Source organism: Equus quagga, chromosome 7, assembly GCF_021613505.1.
Source record: "Equus quagga isolate Etosha38 chromosome 7, UCLA_HA_Equagga_1.0, whole genome shotgun sequence".
NCBI classification, from domain to species: Eukaryota; Metazoa; Chordata; class Mammalia; order Perissodactyla; family Equidae; genus Equus; species Equus quagga.
The window spans coordinates 79,859,527-79,879,617 of NC_060273.1; the positions used below are offsets into that span (position 1 = coordinate 79,859,527).

The 20,091-nt window shown below is 47.8% G+C and overlaps 1 protein-coding gene across 1 annotated transcript; it reads right to left on the bottom strand.

Moving 5' to 3' along the window:
- Window positions 1–15,806: 15,806 nt before the first annotated feature.
- EGR1 (early growth response 1) lies at window positions 15,807–19,713 on the bottom strand. Its single transcript, XM_046667236.1, has 2 exons — window positions 19,071–19,713; window positions 15,807–18,360 (listed from the first exon to the last, which is right to left on the bottom strand). Exons 1-2 carry the CDS (start codon window positions 19,696–19,698, stop codon window positions 17,033–17,035), a joined length of 1,956 nt encoding a protein of 651 aa, XP_046523192.1. The 5' UTR covers window positions 19,699–19,713; the 3' UTR covers window positions 15,807–17,032.
- Between the last annotated feature and the right edge of the window lie 378 nt (window positions 19,714–20,091).

Here is a 20,091-nt window from a genome sequence, read left to right on the forward strand (position 1 = left end):
CATCGGTAAAATGGGGATAATAACTCCTGATTTGCAGGGTTGTTGTGATAATCAAATTAAATGGGGCAAGTATCTGTATAAAGTGCCCGACATGGAGTAGGTGCTTACTTAATGTCAGTTCCTCAGTTCTCTGTGCACTTTCCCAGTTGGGTGGGGAAAAGGAGATATGAAGGGCTTGAGTACTTGGCCATTCTTCCTAGAAGCCCTGTGCCCTTGGGGAAGACTGTCTCTTCTTTGGCATCTCTGGGGCCTTATTGCCAAGATTTGATGCCTTTACCAGGGGCATGTCTGTGGCCCTGATACTCACCTTCCTCAGTTCAGCCACCATTCCAATGACCTGCCCTTCCTGTCTGCTGCTCTTCTCTACCCACCCAGAGCGTGGTTGACCTCCTAGATCGGCTGGCAAGGGCAAAAAGAACCTGGAGGAAGTTGAAGTTCCCATCACAGCCAGAACCTGGTATCTAGGACACCATCCCCTCCCACACCTGCTGTCAGTACCACACCCACACGTTTCAACACGAGATGGGTATCAATCTCAGGAAGATGTTTTCCAATCCTCCCGTGTTGGCCCTGCCCTGCCCTCATGTGTTCTGCCTGTCCTGGAGTCCCACTGAAATCTAACCTGAATCTTCCTACCTCTCAGTCGCAGCCCCATCCTGCTGTGCTGCAGTTAGCAGCCCCTAAGAGGTTCCAGGCAAGTTTGTGGACACATATAATAGATGTGTGTCACCCACAGCCTTGTTTCTTTTCATCCTTGTTGGGCAAGGAGGCTGTCGTTGGCATGGTAACCTTCCCTGCAAAAGTTGCAGCCCTCAAGGATGTTTTTCAATTCCAGCGGGGACATAGCTCCTTCTCCCACCGTAGATCACAGGGTGACATGTAGCTGTGTCATTCTGGCCTCCCCCAGAATGAGGACACGGTGCTGGGGGCATAAAAGGACTAGTTCATGGAGGGCGGCAAAGGGCTTAAGGGAGATGCTGATTGAATCTCTGGGGGGAACAGATTCCTTCTGCCTGATGTGTTGCTCCAGTTCTGAGCCCCAGAATATTTAGGGAGCCTCTGGGGATCTCATGGTGAATGATAAACACACATCTTCATTAAAACCAGGCACCTGACAAATGGCATAACGCTGGCGCTTAATTCTGTAGAATAAGCTCATAAACCATAAAGCCTCCAGAATCCAGTGATTTCCTTTCTCTTCAGTCCCTCTGTGGAATAAATGAATATTTATTAACCGTCTCCATCTTCCAGGTCCCATATATTAATTCTTCCTACAGTCCTATGAGGGAGGTATTGGAACACTCATTTTACAAATGAGGAAACTAAAAGTTGGGTAAAGATCCTAAGCAACTTGACCAAAAATACATGGCCGTGGAGTGATGGCACCAGGACTGGAGCCTAGGCCTTCAGATTCCCAATCCCACACTCCTTCTACATCCTGTGTTCCTTTGTATTTGCTACTGTGTTACTGATAAAGAAGAATCCTTCTCCCAAGGTCCCAAGGCATTGCCTTTCTAAGAGGTCCCCAGTAACGAAACGGTCATTGGCACAGTGTCCATGGCCGCGGGGTCCCTTGTGGCCCTGCATGGCACTGCAGCAGCAGCAGCAGCAGCATCCTCGTCCTCAAACCTGAGGCTTCCCCTTGCCAGCTGCCTTGTCTCCGTCATGGAGTTTCCCCGGCAGAGGGCAAGCCGAGGGAAAGTGGTTCCCAGCTGCCAGCTTCATCTAAGCAAAATTGCATTAGAGCCAGCCCCGGCTTCCCTCAGTCCCTCTAGAGTGAGCACATTCAGCTCCCCCGCAAAAGGGAGGGGGGAGAGAGACACAGCAAAAAAGGAAACTTCCATTTCTTTCCCTGGCTGGGAAGCACTTGGCTTCGAGCTGCCAATCATCTTGTAGGTGGAGAAGATTAATACTGATCCTCTGGAGATTATAGAAGTCTCTAAAATGAACCCTTGGGTGAGGGCTTTGCTCAGGAGAGACACTAATAGGAAAGCCCTGGGTTTGAGTGCGATGGATGAGGAGAGGTGGGTCTCAGGAAGGAGAGAGACCCCTGGATGCCCTCCTCCTCCCCTCATGTGCTCTTTTCTTGGTGTCATTCTTCTTTCTGTGGGTCTTCTGTCCAAAAAGACGAGAAGAATCATGTCCTGGCAACTGGAAGAGGGTGAAGGAGAAAGCAGTAGAAGGGAACTATCAGGTTGTGACCACAAGCAAAGCAGGGAGAATGTTAATAGTATTAATAGTTAATGTTTATTTACAGTGTGTCAACCACCTTCATGTGTTATCTCATTTAATCCTCTCCCTCAGGTAGATCCCGCTGTTATCTCTGTTTTAAAGATGAAGAAACTGAGGTATATGAGCTCCTCAATAACAATAGCTCCCAATTGGAGGGAGTGGGCCAGCCTCTCTATAGACATTGTCTCATTTAATCCTCACCACAAACGATGAGATGGAACCATTCTGCCCATTTTCCACAGGTGAAAACTGAGGCTCAGAGAGGTAGGGAACGCGCCTGTGATCACTAAGTTATAAATCGCAGAGTGAGGGATTAGAATTTGGATGTGTGACTCCAGAACATGTGGGCTTGACCGCTTTGCCTCGCTGACACAGAGGCTTCTCTACTTCTTCCAGATGGAGATAGGCTGAGACCACAGAAAATCTGCCCGCGTCTACACTTTCCTAGTGCTCACCACACAGATGAAAACCTGGCTGGGATCGTTCATTTGATTCAGTTCCGACTTGCCACCAGAGTATTTTTAGGGCCTGGACAGATGGGCCTGGGTAACATGGGGCCCTGTGTCTTAGAGCTCTGGCTGTCTCCAATCCAGATTCCCGAGGCAGGAAGAAGCCTTGAGAGGTCTTCCTTACCCTCCCCATGCTTGAGAATCCCCTAAGAGATGCAAAGATGTCTAAATTGAACAGCCCTAAGGAGGTCTCCTTAAGACTCAGAGGAGGTGCTTCTCGGAGAAGAGGGTGGAGAGCCCAGCAATTTCATTCAGGGAGACGAGATGGCAGCCTCTCCAGCCTGTTGGGCTTCCAGCGGCCTTTCCCAGAGGCTCCTCTGCACTGTTACGGGAGCAGATTCCATCGTCCCACCCCCACAGCCCTGCTTGGAATCTTGAGTCAGAGGAAAGGTTCCACTTCACTTTCCCTGGAACGGCAAGTCAAGGATGCAGCAGTCTAACTGGAGAGGAGAGGAGCTGGAAAGTGAAAAAGGAAAGTGCCCATTTACTTCCCTACCATCTCTTTTATTTTTAAAACATTTTACTTATTTGTTTTTTATTCCACCATAGTAATGCAAGTACATTGCAGAAAATACATGTGATGGAAATAAGATTTTATTAGTTTGTGTGTTCTTCCTTTTTTCTCTCCTTTTACCCATCCACCAAAAGGTTTCCAGCTCAGAATCCAATCGTACTTTCCAGTTTAGAGAGTTTGCTCTTTGCCAGCCCAGTTCCTGGATCTTTTGTAGTATAGAATCAGAAGAGGAAGGAGGGGGGCCGGATCGCTGGCTCAGCAGTGAAGTGCTCACGTTCTGCTTCGGCAGCCCGGGGTTTGCCGGTTCAGATCCCGGGTGCGGACATGGCACTGCTTGGCAAGCCATGCTGTGGCAGGCGTCCACATATAAAGTGGAGGAAGATGGGCATGGATGTTAGCTCAGGGCCAGTCTTCCTCAGCAAAAAGAGGAGAATTGGCGGCAGATGTTAGCTCAGGGCTAATCTTCCTCAAGGAAAAAAAAAGAAGGGGGAGGAGGGGTGCTGGTTAGAGAGAGAGAATGAGCTGTAGAGTCTGAGAGGCTGGGAAAAGGAAGGACTTGGGCAGAGAGGCTAAATTGATCTATATAATAAAGAACAAGGAAGGGGGAGGGAGAAAGGAAAGAGACAGGTTAGAAAGGAAAGGCAGGCATTTTATGAAGTATTGCTGTGGGGCAGTAAGTGGATTCCCCTAGTTCCCCAAGTAGAGATTGGATTTCCAGGATTATAATTCTTTATTTGCAACTCCGTGTAGAGCCTTGACCATGTAGAAACCCAGAATTTATTAGGGTTCCATATAGGAAAGTACAAAATATCATTGTTTGGTAAATGAAAGGAAGCAGTCAAGTATTTATTCTGTCTTTGTGTTTTTGTTTTTTTTTTTGAGGAAGACTGGCCCTGGGCTAACATCTGCGCCAATCTTCCTCTATTTTGTATGTGGGATGCCACCACAGCATGGCTTGATGAGCAGTGTGCAGGTCCACACCCAGGATCTAAACCTGTGAACCCCAGGCCGCCAAAGCAGAGCATGCGAACTTAACCACTACGCCACTGGGCCAGCCCCTGTCCTGTCTTTTTTTACAACTATGGTTTAGTCTAAATTCTTTGTCAACAAATTCTGATTAGTAAATGCCAATGGAATGATAGGATTACAAAATCATCATTTCCTAACCTCTAATGAGATAATGGGTTTAGACAAGGATCATCAATCATCAGGGAGTCCTAAAACCATTGGGTGAAAGATTGAGGGGAGCTTTATAATACCAATAATACTTGACCCCTCCAGATAATTTTAACATCACGAAAAGAGAGACCACCCAAGAGAACTGAAAACATATGTTCACACAGAAACCTGTGTATAATGTTCATAGCAGCAGCATTATTTGTAATAGCCAAAAGTGGAAGGAACCCAAATGTCCATCAGCTGATGAGTGGATAAACAAAATGTGGTATAGCCAAACACTGAAACATTATTCAGCCAAAAACTGAATGAAGTACTGAGGCATGTTACAACATGGACGAACCTTAAAACATTATGCTGAGTAAACAAAGCCACATATTTCATGATTCCATTTATATAAAATGTCCAGAATAGGCAAATCTGCAGAAACAAAAAGTAGATTAGTGGTTGCCAAGTGTTGGGGGGTAGGTGGAATGAGGAGTGACTGCTAACAGGTACAGGGTTTGGGCGGGGGCGAAGGGGGGCGGTGATGGTAATGTTCCAGAATTAGATAGTGGCAATAGTTTTACAACATTATGAATATATTGAAAACCATTGAATTGTACACTTTCAAATGGAGAATTTTATGTTAACTGAATTATATTTCAATTTAAAAATCATATCTAGGAAATTAAAAGGAGAGAACCAAAAATTATGTGCCTCTTGATATGTTGCAATAGCAAGTATATAGCATTGCCTAAAAAGTGAAGCTGAATCTGATCAACCTCTAGGTGTAACAAGTTTAGAGGAAATTCATGAGATAGAAAGACATCATAAACAACATTACAATCTGTCAAATTCCAAAAGTGGAGGAATTCTTCATTATAAATAACCTGGTTTCTTGAATAAATAAATAGCAAGATGAGCTATTATGAATGAAAAGAAACTTGAAAGACGTATCAACCAAATGCAAAGTCTGGTCTTTTTTAGGTCCTGATTTAACCAAAGGAACTTAAAAAATACTTATAAAGATATATACTGAGGGGCCAGCCCTGGGGCCGAGTGGTTAAGTTCGTGTGCTTTGCTTTGGCGGCCCTGGGCGCGGACACAGCACCGCTGGTCAGGCCATGCTGAGGCAGCATCCCACATGCCACAACTAGAAGGACCCACAACTAAAAAAATACACAGCTATGTACTGGGGGGCTTTGGGGAGAAAAAGGGAAAATAAAATCTTAAAAAAAAGGTTGTGTACTGAAGTACTTGCAGATGAAATTATATAATGTCCAGAATTTGCTCAAAACAATCCACTGTGTGGTGGTGGGGAGGGAGGAGGTGGTAAAGATGAAACAAGACCACCTATGAATTGACGGTTGTTGAACTGCTGATAGATACAGAGAGGTTCATTGCACTATTCCCTCCTACTTTTGTGAATGTTTGAAAATTTACGCAATAAAAAATATGAGGTTTGATTTATCCATGAAATTGGAGCATATTTAGAAGTTATATCTTATTTGAAGAAAAGTGGGCTAAGATCAAATAATTGAGTTGGAAGTGACTCATACTTTATTGAAAGCTGAAATAAAAGAGCATGTATAAAATCTGAAGTGACTAGTTGAATTATTGTTATCATTGCTATAACTAAACTGGAAGTGGAGCGGGGGCACCAGGACCCTCCCAGGGAGGCAAGAGGCAGTGCAGCCTTTCGAGCACACAGAAACACAGTCAGACTAAGTCGCAGACCTTCTCTCTAATGCCACTTGTGTCCCTGTTGCCTCTAGGAAAAGTGCAACCTTCCGAGTCCGGCCTGGACCTGCCTCCAGGCTGGTTCCCTGCCCCTCCTCTCCTTGCTTCCTGGCCACACCACCATTAATTCATGCTGGTGAACATGCTGACCTCCTTGCCTTTGCACTTGCTGTTCCCTCTGCCTGCAAATTCTTGTCCTCTGAACTCCCAATCTTCCTTTTACACCCTATTCCTACGTCCCCTCCTCCTTGACAGAATTAGTCACTCCCTGCTCTATACACACCTCTGTTATATCATGCTGTAAGGTAATTATTTATTTCTAAATCTTTCCCCACCCAATTCTGTACTGCCCCAGACTTTATCTTTTTTATCTCTACGTGCACAGGGCCTGACATAAAATAGGTATTTGATTAATGTTTTTTCGGATAACAGACTAAGTTACTGAAGGAGCAGTGCAGACTGGATGGCCCAGGGCTGAGTGTGGCCCCAAGACAGTGACCCAGACTTGGGCTCTTCCTTCTGCAATGTGCCCACTAAACTGGGGTACACAAAACAGTCTGATCCAAGAGTAACCAGCAAGACCACCTGGTTAACACCAACTCAGTAACAAGCAGAAGAAAGAAATTTCAGAGGAAGGCCTTGAGCCTAGTAGTATCCGTGAGTTGTAGACTGGAAATGGGGATAGGGGGATACTTCAGTGATGGGGCAAGATCTCAAGAGTTCTCTAAGAAATAGTTGAGGGAGCTTGGTGAGCCAATAAAATAACAACGCTTTCTGACTCTTTTTTTTAATATTGGCACCTGAGCTAACATCTGTTGCCAATCTTCTTTTTTTCTTCTTCTCCCCAAAACCCCCAGTACATAGTTGTATATTCTAGTTGCAGGTCCTTCTGGTTGTGCCACGTGGGACGCCACCTCAGCGTGGCCCGATGAGCGGTGCCATGTCCGTGCCTGGGATCTGAACTGGTGAAACCCCGGGCTGCCAAAGTGGAACATGTGAGCTTAACCACTTGGCCACGGGGCCAGCCCCGCTTTCTGACTTGTGAAAAACCCACAGTCCCCAAATTTAGAAGTAGCGGCAGCTCCCTTGTACTTCTATCCTGCCACCCCCAACAGACAATCCTCCTACAGGCATATGAAACGGCCAACTTGTGTCCACTCAGCAAAGAATGTAGAGCCCTGAGACCCTAGAATATCTTTCCCTTCCTTACTTTTTAGCATTCTTTAACACCTTACAATTGAAGGGGCACATCCTTGCAAGGGGAAAGAATGATCCATCAGAGAACTTCCACAAAGATCCCTATATCACACCAGAGTCTAAAAAAATTATTTGCTTAGTTTTTTCTTTTTCTTTCATAAATAGAATGATTTTCTTCTTTTTTATTAAATTGCTGATTGATTGATTTGATTTGATTTTTTTTCTGAGGAAGATTTGCCCTGACTAACATCTGTGCCAGTCTTCCTCTATTTTGGATATGAGTTGCCGCCACAGCATGGCCACTGACGAGTGGTGTAGGTCTATACCTGAGAACTTAACCCAGGCCACCAAAGCAGAGCATGCCAAACTTAACCACTAGGCCACAGGGCCGGCCCCAGAATGATTTTCTTCTGATGATAAAAATGCCTGCTCAACGTAAAAAATGAAATAAAAATTTCCCACAATCCTACCAAAGTAACAAGTATTAACATTTGACATATGCATGTATGCACATAAATGTATTTTATAAAAATGGACTCATGCCATATAAAGTTTTATATATTACTTTATCACTTAGTATTATATTGTTGACATTTCTTCAGGTCAATAATTATCTCAGAACATGATATATAATGACTGCCTAGTAGTCCATCATGTAAGAATATACTTCAGCCATCATCTATGGGACATTTATGTTGTTGCCAGTTTTTCTCCATTATGAAGAATACTGTAATTAACAGCGATCCTGGAAGGATTGCTAGGTCAGAAGGCGTGAACTTTAGTAAGGCTCTTGGTGCCTGCTGTTGAATTGCCCACAGGAAAGTTTGTACCAGTTTAGTCTCCATCAGTGTATGAGATTTTGTATGTCAAAGTGCTTTCCTGGGGCCTGCCTGGTGGCGCAGCAGTTAAGTGTGCATGTTCCACTTTGGCGGCCCGGGGTTCGCCCATTCGGGGCGTAGGTGCAGACATGGCACCGCTCATCAAGCCATGCTGTGGTAGGCGTCCCACATATAAAGTAGAGGAAGATGGGCATGGATGTTAGCTCAGGGCCAGTCTTCCTCAGCAAAAAGAGGAGGATTGGCAGCAGTTAGCTCAGGGCTAATCTTCCTCAAAAAAATAAATAAATAATTTTTTAAAAAAGAAATTATTAAAACCAACAAAAAAAGTGCTTTCCCTCCTCTCACATGTGTGAAAAAAGTGAGGTGTTGCTGTAGTTCTCACAATGAATATTTATTTTGAAATCGGGGAAAAATCACATGCTTCTTTTAAAGAGAAGGAGAAAATAAGTATTATTTTTCCTGTTAAACAGATGGGGAACCTGAGGCCCATGGATGAGTAACTTAAAAAGACCTGCTTTATGGAGCCTGACAGTGGGACCTGAGGAGATTGAAAAAAGTGTTTCTGGATAGAACCAAGATGCTTCTGAGAAGAAAATTCTAAGGACTTTGGCAGTTTCATTAGCCAAAAGTGAAATCTAGCTCCGAAGAGAATGAAAGATGACGCTGAGGTGGCAATTTGGGGGAATCATCACAAATCTGAGGAGACAAAATCAGTTCTGAGGCTGCTGTAATGGGATTGGAAGTAGTAACCACTCTAAAGCTTCTGTTTTAGAGGGACTTGAGGACCATCAAAGTTTTGTCTGTGTCATTCATAGAAGATTGAGAACGCTCCCCAAGGTTCTCCTTGGCCTCATCACTGATCTGAGAAGGCTTACAACAGGGCCAAGTCAGGTGGACCTGGGGATATTAAATACGTGATTCTGAGAAGACAGTTTGAGGTGGACAATTGGTGTGGAGATGACTGAAATTTTTTTCTTTATTTTTATTTTATTTATTTATTTTTTTGCTGAGGAAGATTAGCTCTGAGCTAACAACTGTTGCCAATATTCCTCTCTTTTTTTGCTTGAGGAAGATTTGCCCTGAGCTAACATCTGTGTCAGTCTTCTTCCACTTTATATGTGGGTCACTGCCACAGCATGGCTGACAATGTTGTAGGTCTGTGCCACATCCAAACCTGAGAACCTGGGCCACTGAAGTGGAGCATGCTGAACTTCACCACTACACTCCGGGCAGGCCCTGAAAATCAGTTTTGATAAAGCAGCTGGAGGAGATTCACTGTCTCTGAGAAGTCAGTTTGAGGGAATTCAAAGTTGGTTCTAAAGAGATTGAAAGGTGGTTGGCAGGCTGGGATAGTTTTGTTTCTCCTTCTCCCAGAACCCCTCCAAATCTCCTGGACCAACTTGCCCACAGTCGGTGCTCCTTTATTTTTTTTTAGTATTGGCCCTGAGCTAACGTCTGTTGCCAATCTTCCTCCTTTTTTCTCCGCAAAGCCCTCACTACATAGTTGTCTATCCTAGTTGTAGGTCATTCTAGTTCTTCTGTGTGGGATGCCACCACAGCATGGCTTGATGAGTGGTGTGTAGGTCCATGTCCAGGATCCAAACCAGCGAACCCCAGGCTGCCAAAGCAGAGTGTACGAACTTAACCACTTAGCCACGGGGCGGCTCCTTTTTTCTTCTTTCTTTTTCTTTCTTTCTTTCTTTTTTTTTTCTATGAGAAAGATAGGCCCTGAGCTAACATCTGTGCCAATCTTCCTCTATTTTATGTGGGATGCTGCCACAGCGTGGTTTGATGAGTGGTATGAAGTCCACGCCAGGGATCCAAACTGGCGAACCCTGGGCCGCCAAAGCGAGCACGAACTTTACCACTATGCCCCCAGGCCGGCCCCTGGTGCTCCTTTAATTTGTTCAAAAAATGAGGCACAGTTTGTTTCTTAGGAGTCTGGTTTTTGGATCTGAAAAGGTTCTAGGATGAGAAGTTGGTTCTGAGGAGAAATGAGCTTCCAAAAAGGCTGAGATTGTGTTCTCTGAGGAGGGCACCCATCGCTGGTTCTTTGGAAAGGGCAACTTCCTCATTTGTTTGGGAGCCGAGGAGCCCTCTGGCCGCGGTGGGTCTCCTGAAGTACCTGAGCCTCAGGGATGGGACAAGACACTTCAGGATACATTCATTTCCACCCATTTGCCTCCCCAGATTTCTTACATCCCTCCCCTCAAAACAAGTCCCGAGTGAGAGTCTTAGGAGGGCCTCCACCCCTGCTACCTTGGGGCCTGCCCTTTGGCCTCCAGTTTGCAGATCAGCACCATGATCTTAGAGGGTTGTGTCCTCCGAGCACAGGGGCTGGTCAGAGCTCAGGCCAGGGCAGCTAGCAGGACAGAGGGTCCAAGAGGGTCACCCCAGGATGGAGGACAGGTCTGTAAGGATGGGATGAACGCTGGGAAGCCCACCTGGTGAATGGGCACTCAAAGACAGGGATGGAAAAGATTTTTTAAAAAATAATATTTATTTATTTTTGCTGAGGAAGAGCTTCCCTGAGCTAACATCTGTTGCCAATCTTCCTCTTTTTTTGTGTGTGAGCCGCTGGGACAGCATGGCCACTGACAGATGAGTGGTGTAGGTCGGCACCGGGAACCGAACTCGGGCCGCCGAAGTGAAGCACACTGAACTTAAGCACTAGGCTACCCAGGCTGGCCTGAAAAGATTTTTAAATATAGCTTTATTGAAGTATAAAGGATTTAAAAATAGCTTTATTGAGGTATAATTTACATACCATAAAATTCATCCATTTTAAGTGTGCAATTCAATGACTTTTAGTAAATTTACAGAGTTGTTCAAACATTACACCAGTTTTAGAATATTTCCAACATCCTCAAAATAACAAGCTGATTTGCAGTCAAAACCTACTCTTAGGCTCAGCCCCCTGGCAACTACGAATCTGCTGTCTGCATAGATTTGCCTTTTCTGGATATTTCGTATAAATGCAATCATATGATATACATCTGACTTCTTTATCATAACGTTTTTGAGGTTTATCCATGCTGCAGCACACATCCCTATTTTGTTCCTTTTTACTGCTGAATGGTATTTCATTGTTTGGATATACCACATCTTGTTTATTCATTCACCAGTTGAATAGACATTTGGATGGTTTCCATTTTTTGGCTGTTATGAATAATGCTGCTATGAACAGTCCCACACTTATCTTTGTGTGAACATATTTTCATTTCTCTTGGGTAGATACCCAGGAGTGGAATTGCTGGGTCATAGGGTAGATATTTAACTTTATAAGAAACAGCTAAGTCATTTTCCGAAGAGGCTACACCTTTTTACATGCCCATCAGCAGTGTATAAGAGTTCCAGTTTTTCCACATCCTCACTAGCACTTGTGATTGTGTGTCTGGAAAGGCTAATTGTTGAGGATAATTTTCTAAAATAAGTGTAGCCGCCCATGCACATACCCAGGCAGGCAGCAAATGCCAATTTATCAGAGTTGGGAACACAGACCAAGACTCACCCTCTGGCCTCAGCTGCCCTTTTCACACTCAGGCAGCTCCACAGTCCCAGGCCTTCTGGGCCCAAAGAGGAGAGAAAGAAGTTGTAGTTACAACACTATCTCAGGACTGAGAGGCGGGAATGAGGTAGGATAGGGTTTGCAACAACTAATGGGTGAGTGGTGCCTGTGTTCCAGAAAACCCATGCAAGGTAGAGCCCACAGGAAACAGTAAAAAAGGCAAGGCGTACAGATAACCTCTTGGAACTAGTCTCCCAGGGCACCTTCCCACATCCTCTGATCTCAGACCCTTCCTCCTTTTGAGGCAGGAGTGCCTCACCAGTGCGTGGCCCACCATCCAGCAGGTACCTTTCCTCCTTAGAAAAGTATCACTAAGGATTTATGTGCATTTGCCAAGCAGAATAAATCATGACAGCATACCTTGGCTAGCCCCAGACATCTCATTACCAGGAAGGTATAAACAAACTGGAGGGAGTTTGGAGTAGAGCAATAAAAATGATGAAGGGGCTGGCTCTGTTTACATGCGGAAAGGTTAAATGAAGCAAATCTTTTAGGAGGTTGAGCCCTGCCTCTGGGAGTGTGGGGGGAGATTGGTGATTATTGCTTTGAGTAAGAGGGAGGAGAGTAAATGGGGACATGGTGGGAAGAAGGAGCCAGAATCGGGAGGCTTCGGAATAAATAAGGACACATCCACATAAGGACTTGTACTCAGATGTTCACAGCAGCTTTATTTGTAATAGCCCCGAAGGGAACCAACCCAAATGTCCATCCACAGGTACAAGATTGTGCTATAGCCATTGCAGTGGAATACTACTCAGCAATAAACAAGAGTGAACTATTTATGCATGCAGCAATGTGGATGAATTTCAAAATAATGATGCTAGGTGAAAGAACCCGGACCAAAACGAATACATAAAATTATTCAACTTATATGAAACTTCAGAAAATGTAAACTGATCTAGATAGTGACAGAAAGCAGATCAATGGTTGCCTAGGGACATGGGGTGGAAGAAGGAAAAATTACCAAGGGGCATGAGAAAAGTTTTGGAGGTGATGGATATGTTCACTATCTTAAATGTGTTGATGGCTTCACTGTGTACACATATGTTAAGACTCATCAAATTGTACACTTTATATGTACAGTTTATTGTACATCAATTGTACCTCAATAAAGTCATAATAACAATAATAATAATAAGCCTAAGTAGTGAGTGGAGTAGGCTTGTTGGAGAGAGCTCCCTGAAAAGGGAAATGAGGTAGATTTACTTGGGTCTGAGGAGCTGAGCCACCAACTTGACCTAAGAGAATTCAAGTATGCTAGGTTCTAGTAAAGGGAAAAGGGAGATGGGAAGAAACATCACAGAAGTGGAGGGCTAGATTTGCTATTTGAGTGCAGAAATCTTATTAGCACCAAAGGCTTATGGGTAAAATGTTGAAATCTTATTTGCTTGACACTCAGTTCTTTTAGACTTGGCCTCATTTCCCTTAGGACCACCTGGATCTCACTCTGCCCAATCTTCCCCTCTCAAACTGCACTGTGTGTGGCTGACCAGGGAAAACAGCAGGGTTGAGGAGAGAGAGGAAGCCTGCAGGGAATATCTCTGATCTTGGAGTACCCATTCCTAACTCCATTTCTTCCTGGGGTTGGGGGACTCCAAGCGGGGGGACGTAGAAGGAACACACTTCAAACCCAGCCTGACAACCAGGCTAAGCTCTGCCTTTCTAAGTGCTTAGAATCTTTCAAAATGGACGAGGCTGAACATTCCTGAAATTAAAGAGAAAAGAGTACCTCTCAGGTACTAGGAGGAAGGGTCAAGGGTCCTTAGAACTCAGTTCTTTCTTTTACATCAGAGTCTAAACCCGTCCTCTGCTCGCCAAGTTCCCCGGCCCCACTCTCCTCTTCCACCCCACTCCCCTCTGTCCTTCTCATCCCTGAAGCCCTAGGCAGTGTCCCCAGGTAGCAATCAATTGTTCAACACTATCTGGGTCCCTTCCCAAACCTCAGCCTTTATGATGATGAGAGCTTTTATCAGCACTGCCCTGTGCCCTTGGTTTCAGATTTCCCTCCCAGGAGCAGGAGTTAAAATGAACACTTTCCTTTTTCTTTATACTATAGGACTGTAAAATGGGGCAATTTTTGGGTCTTGCCCTATTTCAACCATGCAAAGAAACTTGAGTTTTCACTCTCAGAACCTAAAGAAACCCTGATGATAGGAGAAAAAAAAAAATATCTAGCAGGCGTGTCATAATTTCTCAACAAGCCATCTGCATCAGAATCTCCTGGTGTGTTTGTTATCAAGGTCAGTTCCAGGACCCCAGCCCAGACTTCAAGAATCAGATGCTCTGAGAATGGGGCCGGGAATCTGATTCTGAGGCACTGTAGTCACATAGGAGACCCTCTACTTTAAAGGAACAGAGTCTCTTTGCTCTTTCTTTCACATTTTATTCTTGCCATGGTTAGTTTCTTGGGAGTCTGTGGTGAGAAATTCTTAAGAATGTGTAACAGGCATAGACTTGTGTTCCTGAGCCTAGAGTGAGATGAGGAGGGGTAGGTGGGGCTGGGAAGAGGTGTGCCAACGCAAATATTGTCCCATCAGGATCTGGCACTTTTGCTAGGAGGCTCACAGGGATGTGCCCTTTGCTGGAGAAGGTGGCTTGGTTCCCCCTGCTCCAGGCTGGGGAGTCTGGTATCATGGGAAAGGGCAGAGGTCAAGAGCATTGGTGCTTGAGGGCTAGAATGGAAGAGAAAGAATCGGGCCTATGCCAGGGGATTGCTGTAATTCCTGGCTCCAGAGAGGTGGGTAGGTAACTGAGGAGACCCTTAGAGGGAGGAGGATTAACCAGGGAGACCCTCAAAAGGAGGAGGAGTAGAGGCAAATGAGACTTCGACTTCACTCAGGGCCTGATAACCATACTGGGTAGGGGGCATACTTCATTGTCCTTGATTTTGGGGGTCAGAAGTTAGGAGGGGAGCCCAGGCTTAGGAATTCCAGGACACCAAATCTATTGTACCCATCTGACCAATTCACAGAAGACTCATATAAGGATTGCAGTTAGTGTTTCCATTCAGTAATCCATCCATCAACTCTCCTGGGCAAAGACCAACCAGTGCCCTCCCTGCCTCACACAAAGCAAGTCAATTGAGTTGAGTCCTACTTACTCTTCCTGACTCAATGTTTCCACCTTTCCTAAGCCCTGGGTGGGTTGTGTGCCCTTCTCTGTGCTCTTACAGAGCCCCATGCTTGCCTATATTACAAACCATAACACCATGTTATAATTTTTGGCTTACATCTCTGTCTTTCCAAATGACAATCTTCATTATTGTTGTGGCCAGCTCAAGATCTCTCACAGAGTAGACAGATGCTCATAAGCCCACAAGGATTGCTCTAGCCGTGTGGACCCTCTGGGAGCTGGGGCCAGAGGACCCTGGCATCTCAGACCTTCTACACAATGGGAACAGACTTGGTCTGGATGGGAACCTTAAGACTCCAGGCCAGTCTCCTGTCCACTCTGCCCCGTGCCCCAGGAAGCTGCCAAGGATTGCTGCTCCAGCTGGCAAGTAATGAGATTTCTTCCTGGAAGGATTCTTGGCTTGACAAGTGGCCCTGACCTCTTCTAGGCTTCTTCGACATCCTTAGGTTTCTGGGGACATGGAGGATGGGAAGGAGAGGCTGAGTCAGCCCCAGCTTTGTTGCTGTTTCCCAAAGTCCTTGTGCCCACCCCTTATCTCCCCCAAGTGCATATGGCAAGGATTCCCAAGAACCTAGATTTTCCCAACCCTGCATAGAGATGGGGGGCAGGGCTGGCTGAACCTTTGGGGCCAGGAGAATAGCATTGCCTCTGGCCACACATGTTCCACCCCTATCACTGGCCGTTAGCTTTAACTAACCAAGACAAGACTGCAGCCCACCAGACTGAGGAGGAATAGGCCCAGGATCAAGAAGAGGAGATTCACACCCAGTCCTCATAAAGAATTCACTCCAGTGACACACAGTGGACATGACTCTGGTTGGAATACCTTTGTCTCTGTAAAAGCCCTTCAAACCCCTTGAGAGGGACAGCTACTGCAGACCACCCCACCCTCAGCCCAGGAAACACACCCAACCACACCTATTTTATTTTCCTTTTAATTTTTCTCAAGGATATACACCACATATCCCATGGGCAATAAAGCGCATTCAATGTGTTTATAAGCCAAACAGTCACTTTGTTTAAGCAAACACAAGTACAAAGTAAAATAAAACCACAAAATAATGAACTGCATGTTCATAACATATAAAAATTGCCGCCTACTCAGTAGGTAACTACAACATTCCAACTCCTGAATATATTTATAAATTTACATTTTCAGTTAAAAAAATAGACTTTTGAGAGTTCAGATTTTGTTTTAGATTTTGTTTTCTTACATTCTGGAGAACTGAGGCTCGGCTCAGCCCTCTTACTCATTTTGCTCCCAAAGCCTCCCCCAATTCATCACTCCCTGCCCCCCTTAAGGCTAGAGGTGAGCATGTCCCTCACAACTGCACATGTCAAGCCATCAGCGAGGCGCATCACACGAAAGGCACCAAGACGTGAAACTTTTTAAACCAAAAGGACGGAAAAAAAAAAAAACCACTTTCAAAAAAAAGAAGAAAATCCAAACCATATTTTGCCACATGTGAGAGTATGGTCGGGCAATATTTACAAAAAGATTAACGGAACAGCACTCTGACACATGCTCTGATTAATACCGAGGACTGCTGTTTCAAAAAAAGCTTCAAACTTAATTGTCACAGCATCATCACAAAATTAAAGGATCACCATTGGTTTGCTTGGCTTTGCTTTTTTTTTTTTCCCCCCCAAAGTGAGGACTTAACTCCAAATAATACAATAGAATATGCAAATTATCTTCACATCAAGAGAACCCCAAGAAAAACAAAATCCATGGCACAGACACTGTACAAGGGTACAGGGCTGGGCTCTGAGGGGCCCAAACCCCATGTTGCCAACTTGATTTTCTAGCATTGAAGGGAGCAAGGGGTCAGGCATACGATGGAGATGATACTGAAATGATATATCCAAAATCCATGCAAATCAAGTTCTTTGGATAGAGGTGAAGAACTTGGACATGGCTGTTTCAGGCAGCTGAAGTCAAAGGGAGTAGGGGAGGAAGGGAAAGTGGGCAGAAAGAATTGTTGGCCAACAAACCTTCCACGCCGACCCTGGGGTTGAGTAAAGAGGGAGGATTTGGCTCTGAGGACCTCCATCTGACCTAAGAAGAACCCCCTCCTATGGCCGTCTCCTCTTCCTGTCCTTTAAGTCTCTTGTGTTTCTTTTTCTCCCTTTGCCCTTTCCTTTAGCAAATTTCAATTGTCCTCGGAGAAAAGGTTGTTGTCATGTCCGAAAGCCCTGTGGAGGCGCTGAAGGAGTTGGTGACAGCTGAAGAAGGGAAGCTACTGATTTGGGCTGGGAAAGCAGGGGGAACGGAGGAGTATGTGGTGGCCACCGAGGGTGAGGGGAAGCCACTGTGCACAGGGGACGGGTAGGTCGAGGAGCCGGGAGAGGAGAAGGAGGTGGGCACAGGCGATGGGTATGAGGTGGTGGCTGGGGATGGATAAGAGGTAGTAACCGGGGACGTGTAGGAGGTAGCCACCGGGGACGGGTAGGAAGAGAGGGAGGAGGTGGCAGAAGAGGCAACAACACCTTTGTCTGCTTTTTTGTCCTTCTGCCGCAGGTGGATCTTGGTATGCCTCTTGCGTTCATCGCTCCTGGCAAACTTTCTCCCACAGATGTCGCAGGCGAAGGGCTTCTCGCCTGTGTGGGTGCGGATGTGGGTGGTGAGGTGGTCACTGCGGCTGAAGTTGCGCATGCAGATGCGACACTGGAAGGGCTTCTGGCCAGTGTGGATGCGAATGTGGCGGGTAAGCTCATCTGAGCGGGAGAAGCGGCGGTCACAGGACTCCACTGGGCAGGCATAGGGGCGTTCGTGGGGGGGCGTCTTGCTGGGCCGGTTGGGGTACTTGCGCATGCGGCTGGGTTTGATGAGCTGAGACTGGTAGGTGGTGTTGAGGGCCTTCAGGTCCTGGGAGCCCGACTGTGTGGCAAAGGCCTTGATGGTAGAGAGTGGAGTGAGCGAAGGCTGCTGGGTACGGCTCTCCAGGCCCTGGAAGGGCTTTTGGTCTGGCGTGCCCAGGCCCAAGTCCCCCTGCTGCTGTGGAAACAGGTAGTCAGGGATCATGGGGACCTGGAAGCCACCCTTGGCAGCAGGGTAAGCAGGAGGTGGGTACTGGAGCGCGGTGCCTGCCGAGCCGGGAAAGGCCTGGTTTTGTGGCTCAGGGAAGATGTCAGTGTTAGGCGTGGGGAAGGTGGGTGCCGCGGAGTAAATGGGGCTGCTGTCGTTGGACTGCACCGCACAGCTCAGAGGTGGGCTCTGGGAGGCAGAAGAGGAGGAGGAGGCCGCTGGAGATGGTGCTGAAGATGAAGTGGCCGGTGGGTTGGTCATGCTCACGAGGCCACTGACCAGGCTGAAGAGGGGCTCAGGCCACAAGGTGTTGCCACTGTTGGGCGCAGGCTCCAGAGAAAAACGGCCAGTGTAGGTGATGGGCGGCAGCCGGGTGGTTTGGCTCGGGTAACTTGTCTCCACGAGAACCTTCTCGTTATTCAGAGAGATGTCAGGAAAAGACTCTGGGAGGAGAGAGAGAGGGACGAGGCCTGGTTACTGGAGAGCAATCACTGGAGGACGAGGAGGACCCAAGCTGCCAGGCAAGAGGTCGGGCCGGCTACCATTGACTCCCGGGCTGGTTAATAATTGATAGCAGCAGATTGCAATGTTCCTGGACCCGCTCCAGCGGCAGAGCCCATTTCAACAACAGCTGACGCAAATACGGAGAATCCCCCTCCACTGCAGCTCCCAGAGCTGCACCGCGGCGGCTGCGCGGGCAAGGAATTCCCGCCAGCACCCCCTCGGCTGCGGCTAGTACGCGCCCACTACCCCGGGCAGCCGGGACATCTTTGGCCACAGATCACAGCCTTTCCTTGGGGACAGACGGCAGGCACGGCCTTTGGGGGGAGGGGGGCCACAGCCCTGCTCATCAAAACAAGCCCTCCCCCCGCCTCCACCCACCCACGCAGCCCCAGAGCGCTCCATCCAAAACAAAAGCTCTCTCCTCTGCGTACCGCTAGAAACGAGGTGGGTGGGGGTGGGGGTGGATGTCCCCAGGCATCCCTTTAACATATGACCCTGAGGATGCGAGGAACAGAAGGGAAACCCCACTTGCATCCCTGAGGTCTAGGAGCACTACTGCGGTGAATGGAGCGCTGCAAAGGCTGTGGGGAAGGACTGGAAGCCAGGATGGTGGCGAAGGGGCTAATCCTGGGCATAGGCCACCGCTTACCTGAGGTCAGGTGCTCGTAGGGCTGCTCGCCTGCCTCCCCCTGAGGGTTGAAGGCGCTGCTGCTGCTGCTGTTGCTGCTGCCCCCTCCAGCTCCACCGCCCCCGCTGCTGCTGCTGCTGTTACCGCCGCTGCCCTCAGGGGCTCCGGCGGCACCGAGGAACTGGGGAGCCCCGTTGCTCAGCAGCATCATCTCCTCCAGCTTAGGGTAGTTGTCCATGGTGGGCGAGTGAGGAAAGGAGCCAAACGGATCGGAGATCTGCAGCGGGGACATCAGCTGCATCTCGGCCTTGGCTGCGGCCATCCCGGGCGGGCTGGCGAGCTGCTGTTGGGCCGGGTGGGCGCAGCCCGGGGCTGGAGCTGGGGGGACACACTCTCGGGGGCCTGGCCGGGTCACATGCGGGGCGCGGGGCACACTATGGAGAGTGCAGGTGGGGTCCCCAGGCTCGCCCTCGCCGCCGGCCGGTGTGAACGCGGTGCTGCTACGGAGGCTGGGGCAGGGGCCGGTCCTGCAGCGGCGAAAGCTGGCGGCGGCGGCGGCAGCTGGCGGCGGCGGCTCCCCAAGTTCTGCGCGCTGGGATCTCTCGCGACTCCCCGGATCCGCCTCTATTTGAAGGGTCTGGAACGGCATGGGCCCGCCTCCCTCGTGACGTACATGGCCATATATGGGAAGCAGGAAGCCCTAATATGGCAAGACCGGCCAGGAGGACCCGGAGTGACGTGAAGCCCCCTAGCCGTGAGCGGTGGGCACCACCATCCCGCATCCCGGGCCCTGCGCGGGCTCCTGCACCCTGGGCGCCCAGGCATCAAGAAAGCCTAGGGCTCAAGCCGCACCTTGGGACTCCCGGACCCAAGCTGCTCCGGAGTTCCCGACTTTGCCCCCGTCCCTTCCCTCCGCCTTCTTCCCTCCTCCCGGAGCCGGAAGCGGCCGGGCCATATCGGGCTGCTCCAAATAAGGCGCTGACCAAATAAGGGTTGTTCCGGCGGGGGATCCTTCCTGCTCCTTATATGGCGTTTCCGGGTC

Excerpts from the sequence above, each read along its gene's own strand:
- EGR1 (XM_046667236.1), bottom strand. The coding sequence starts at position 19,698 with ATGCCGTTCCAGACCCTTCAAATAGAGGCGGATCCGGGGAGTCGCGAG. Across the intron at positions 18,361-19,070 it reads CTACGAGCACCTGACCTCAG|AGTCTTTTCCTGACATCTCT; the intron begins GTAAGCGGTGGC and ends CTCTCCTCCCAG.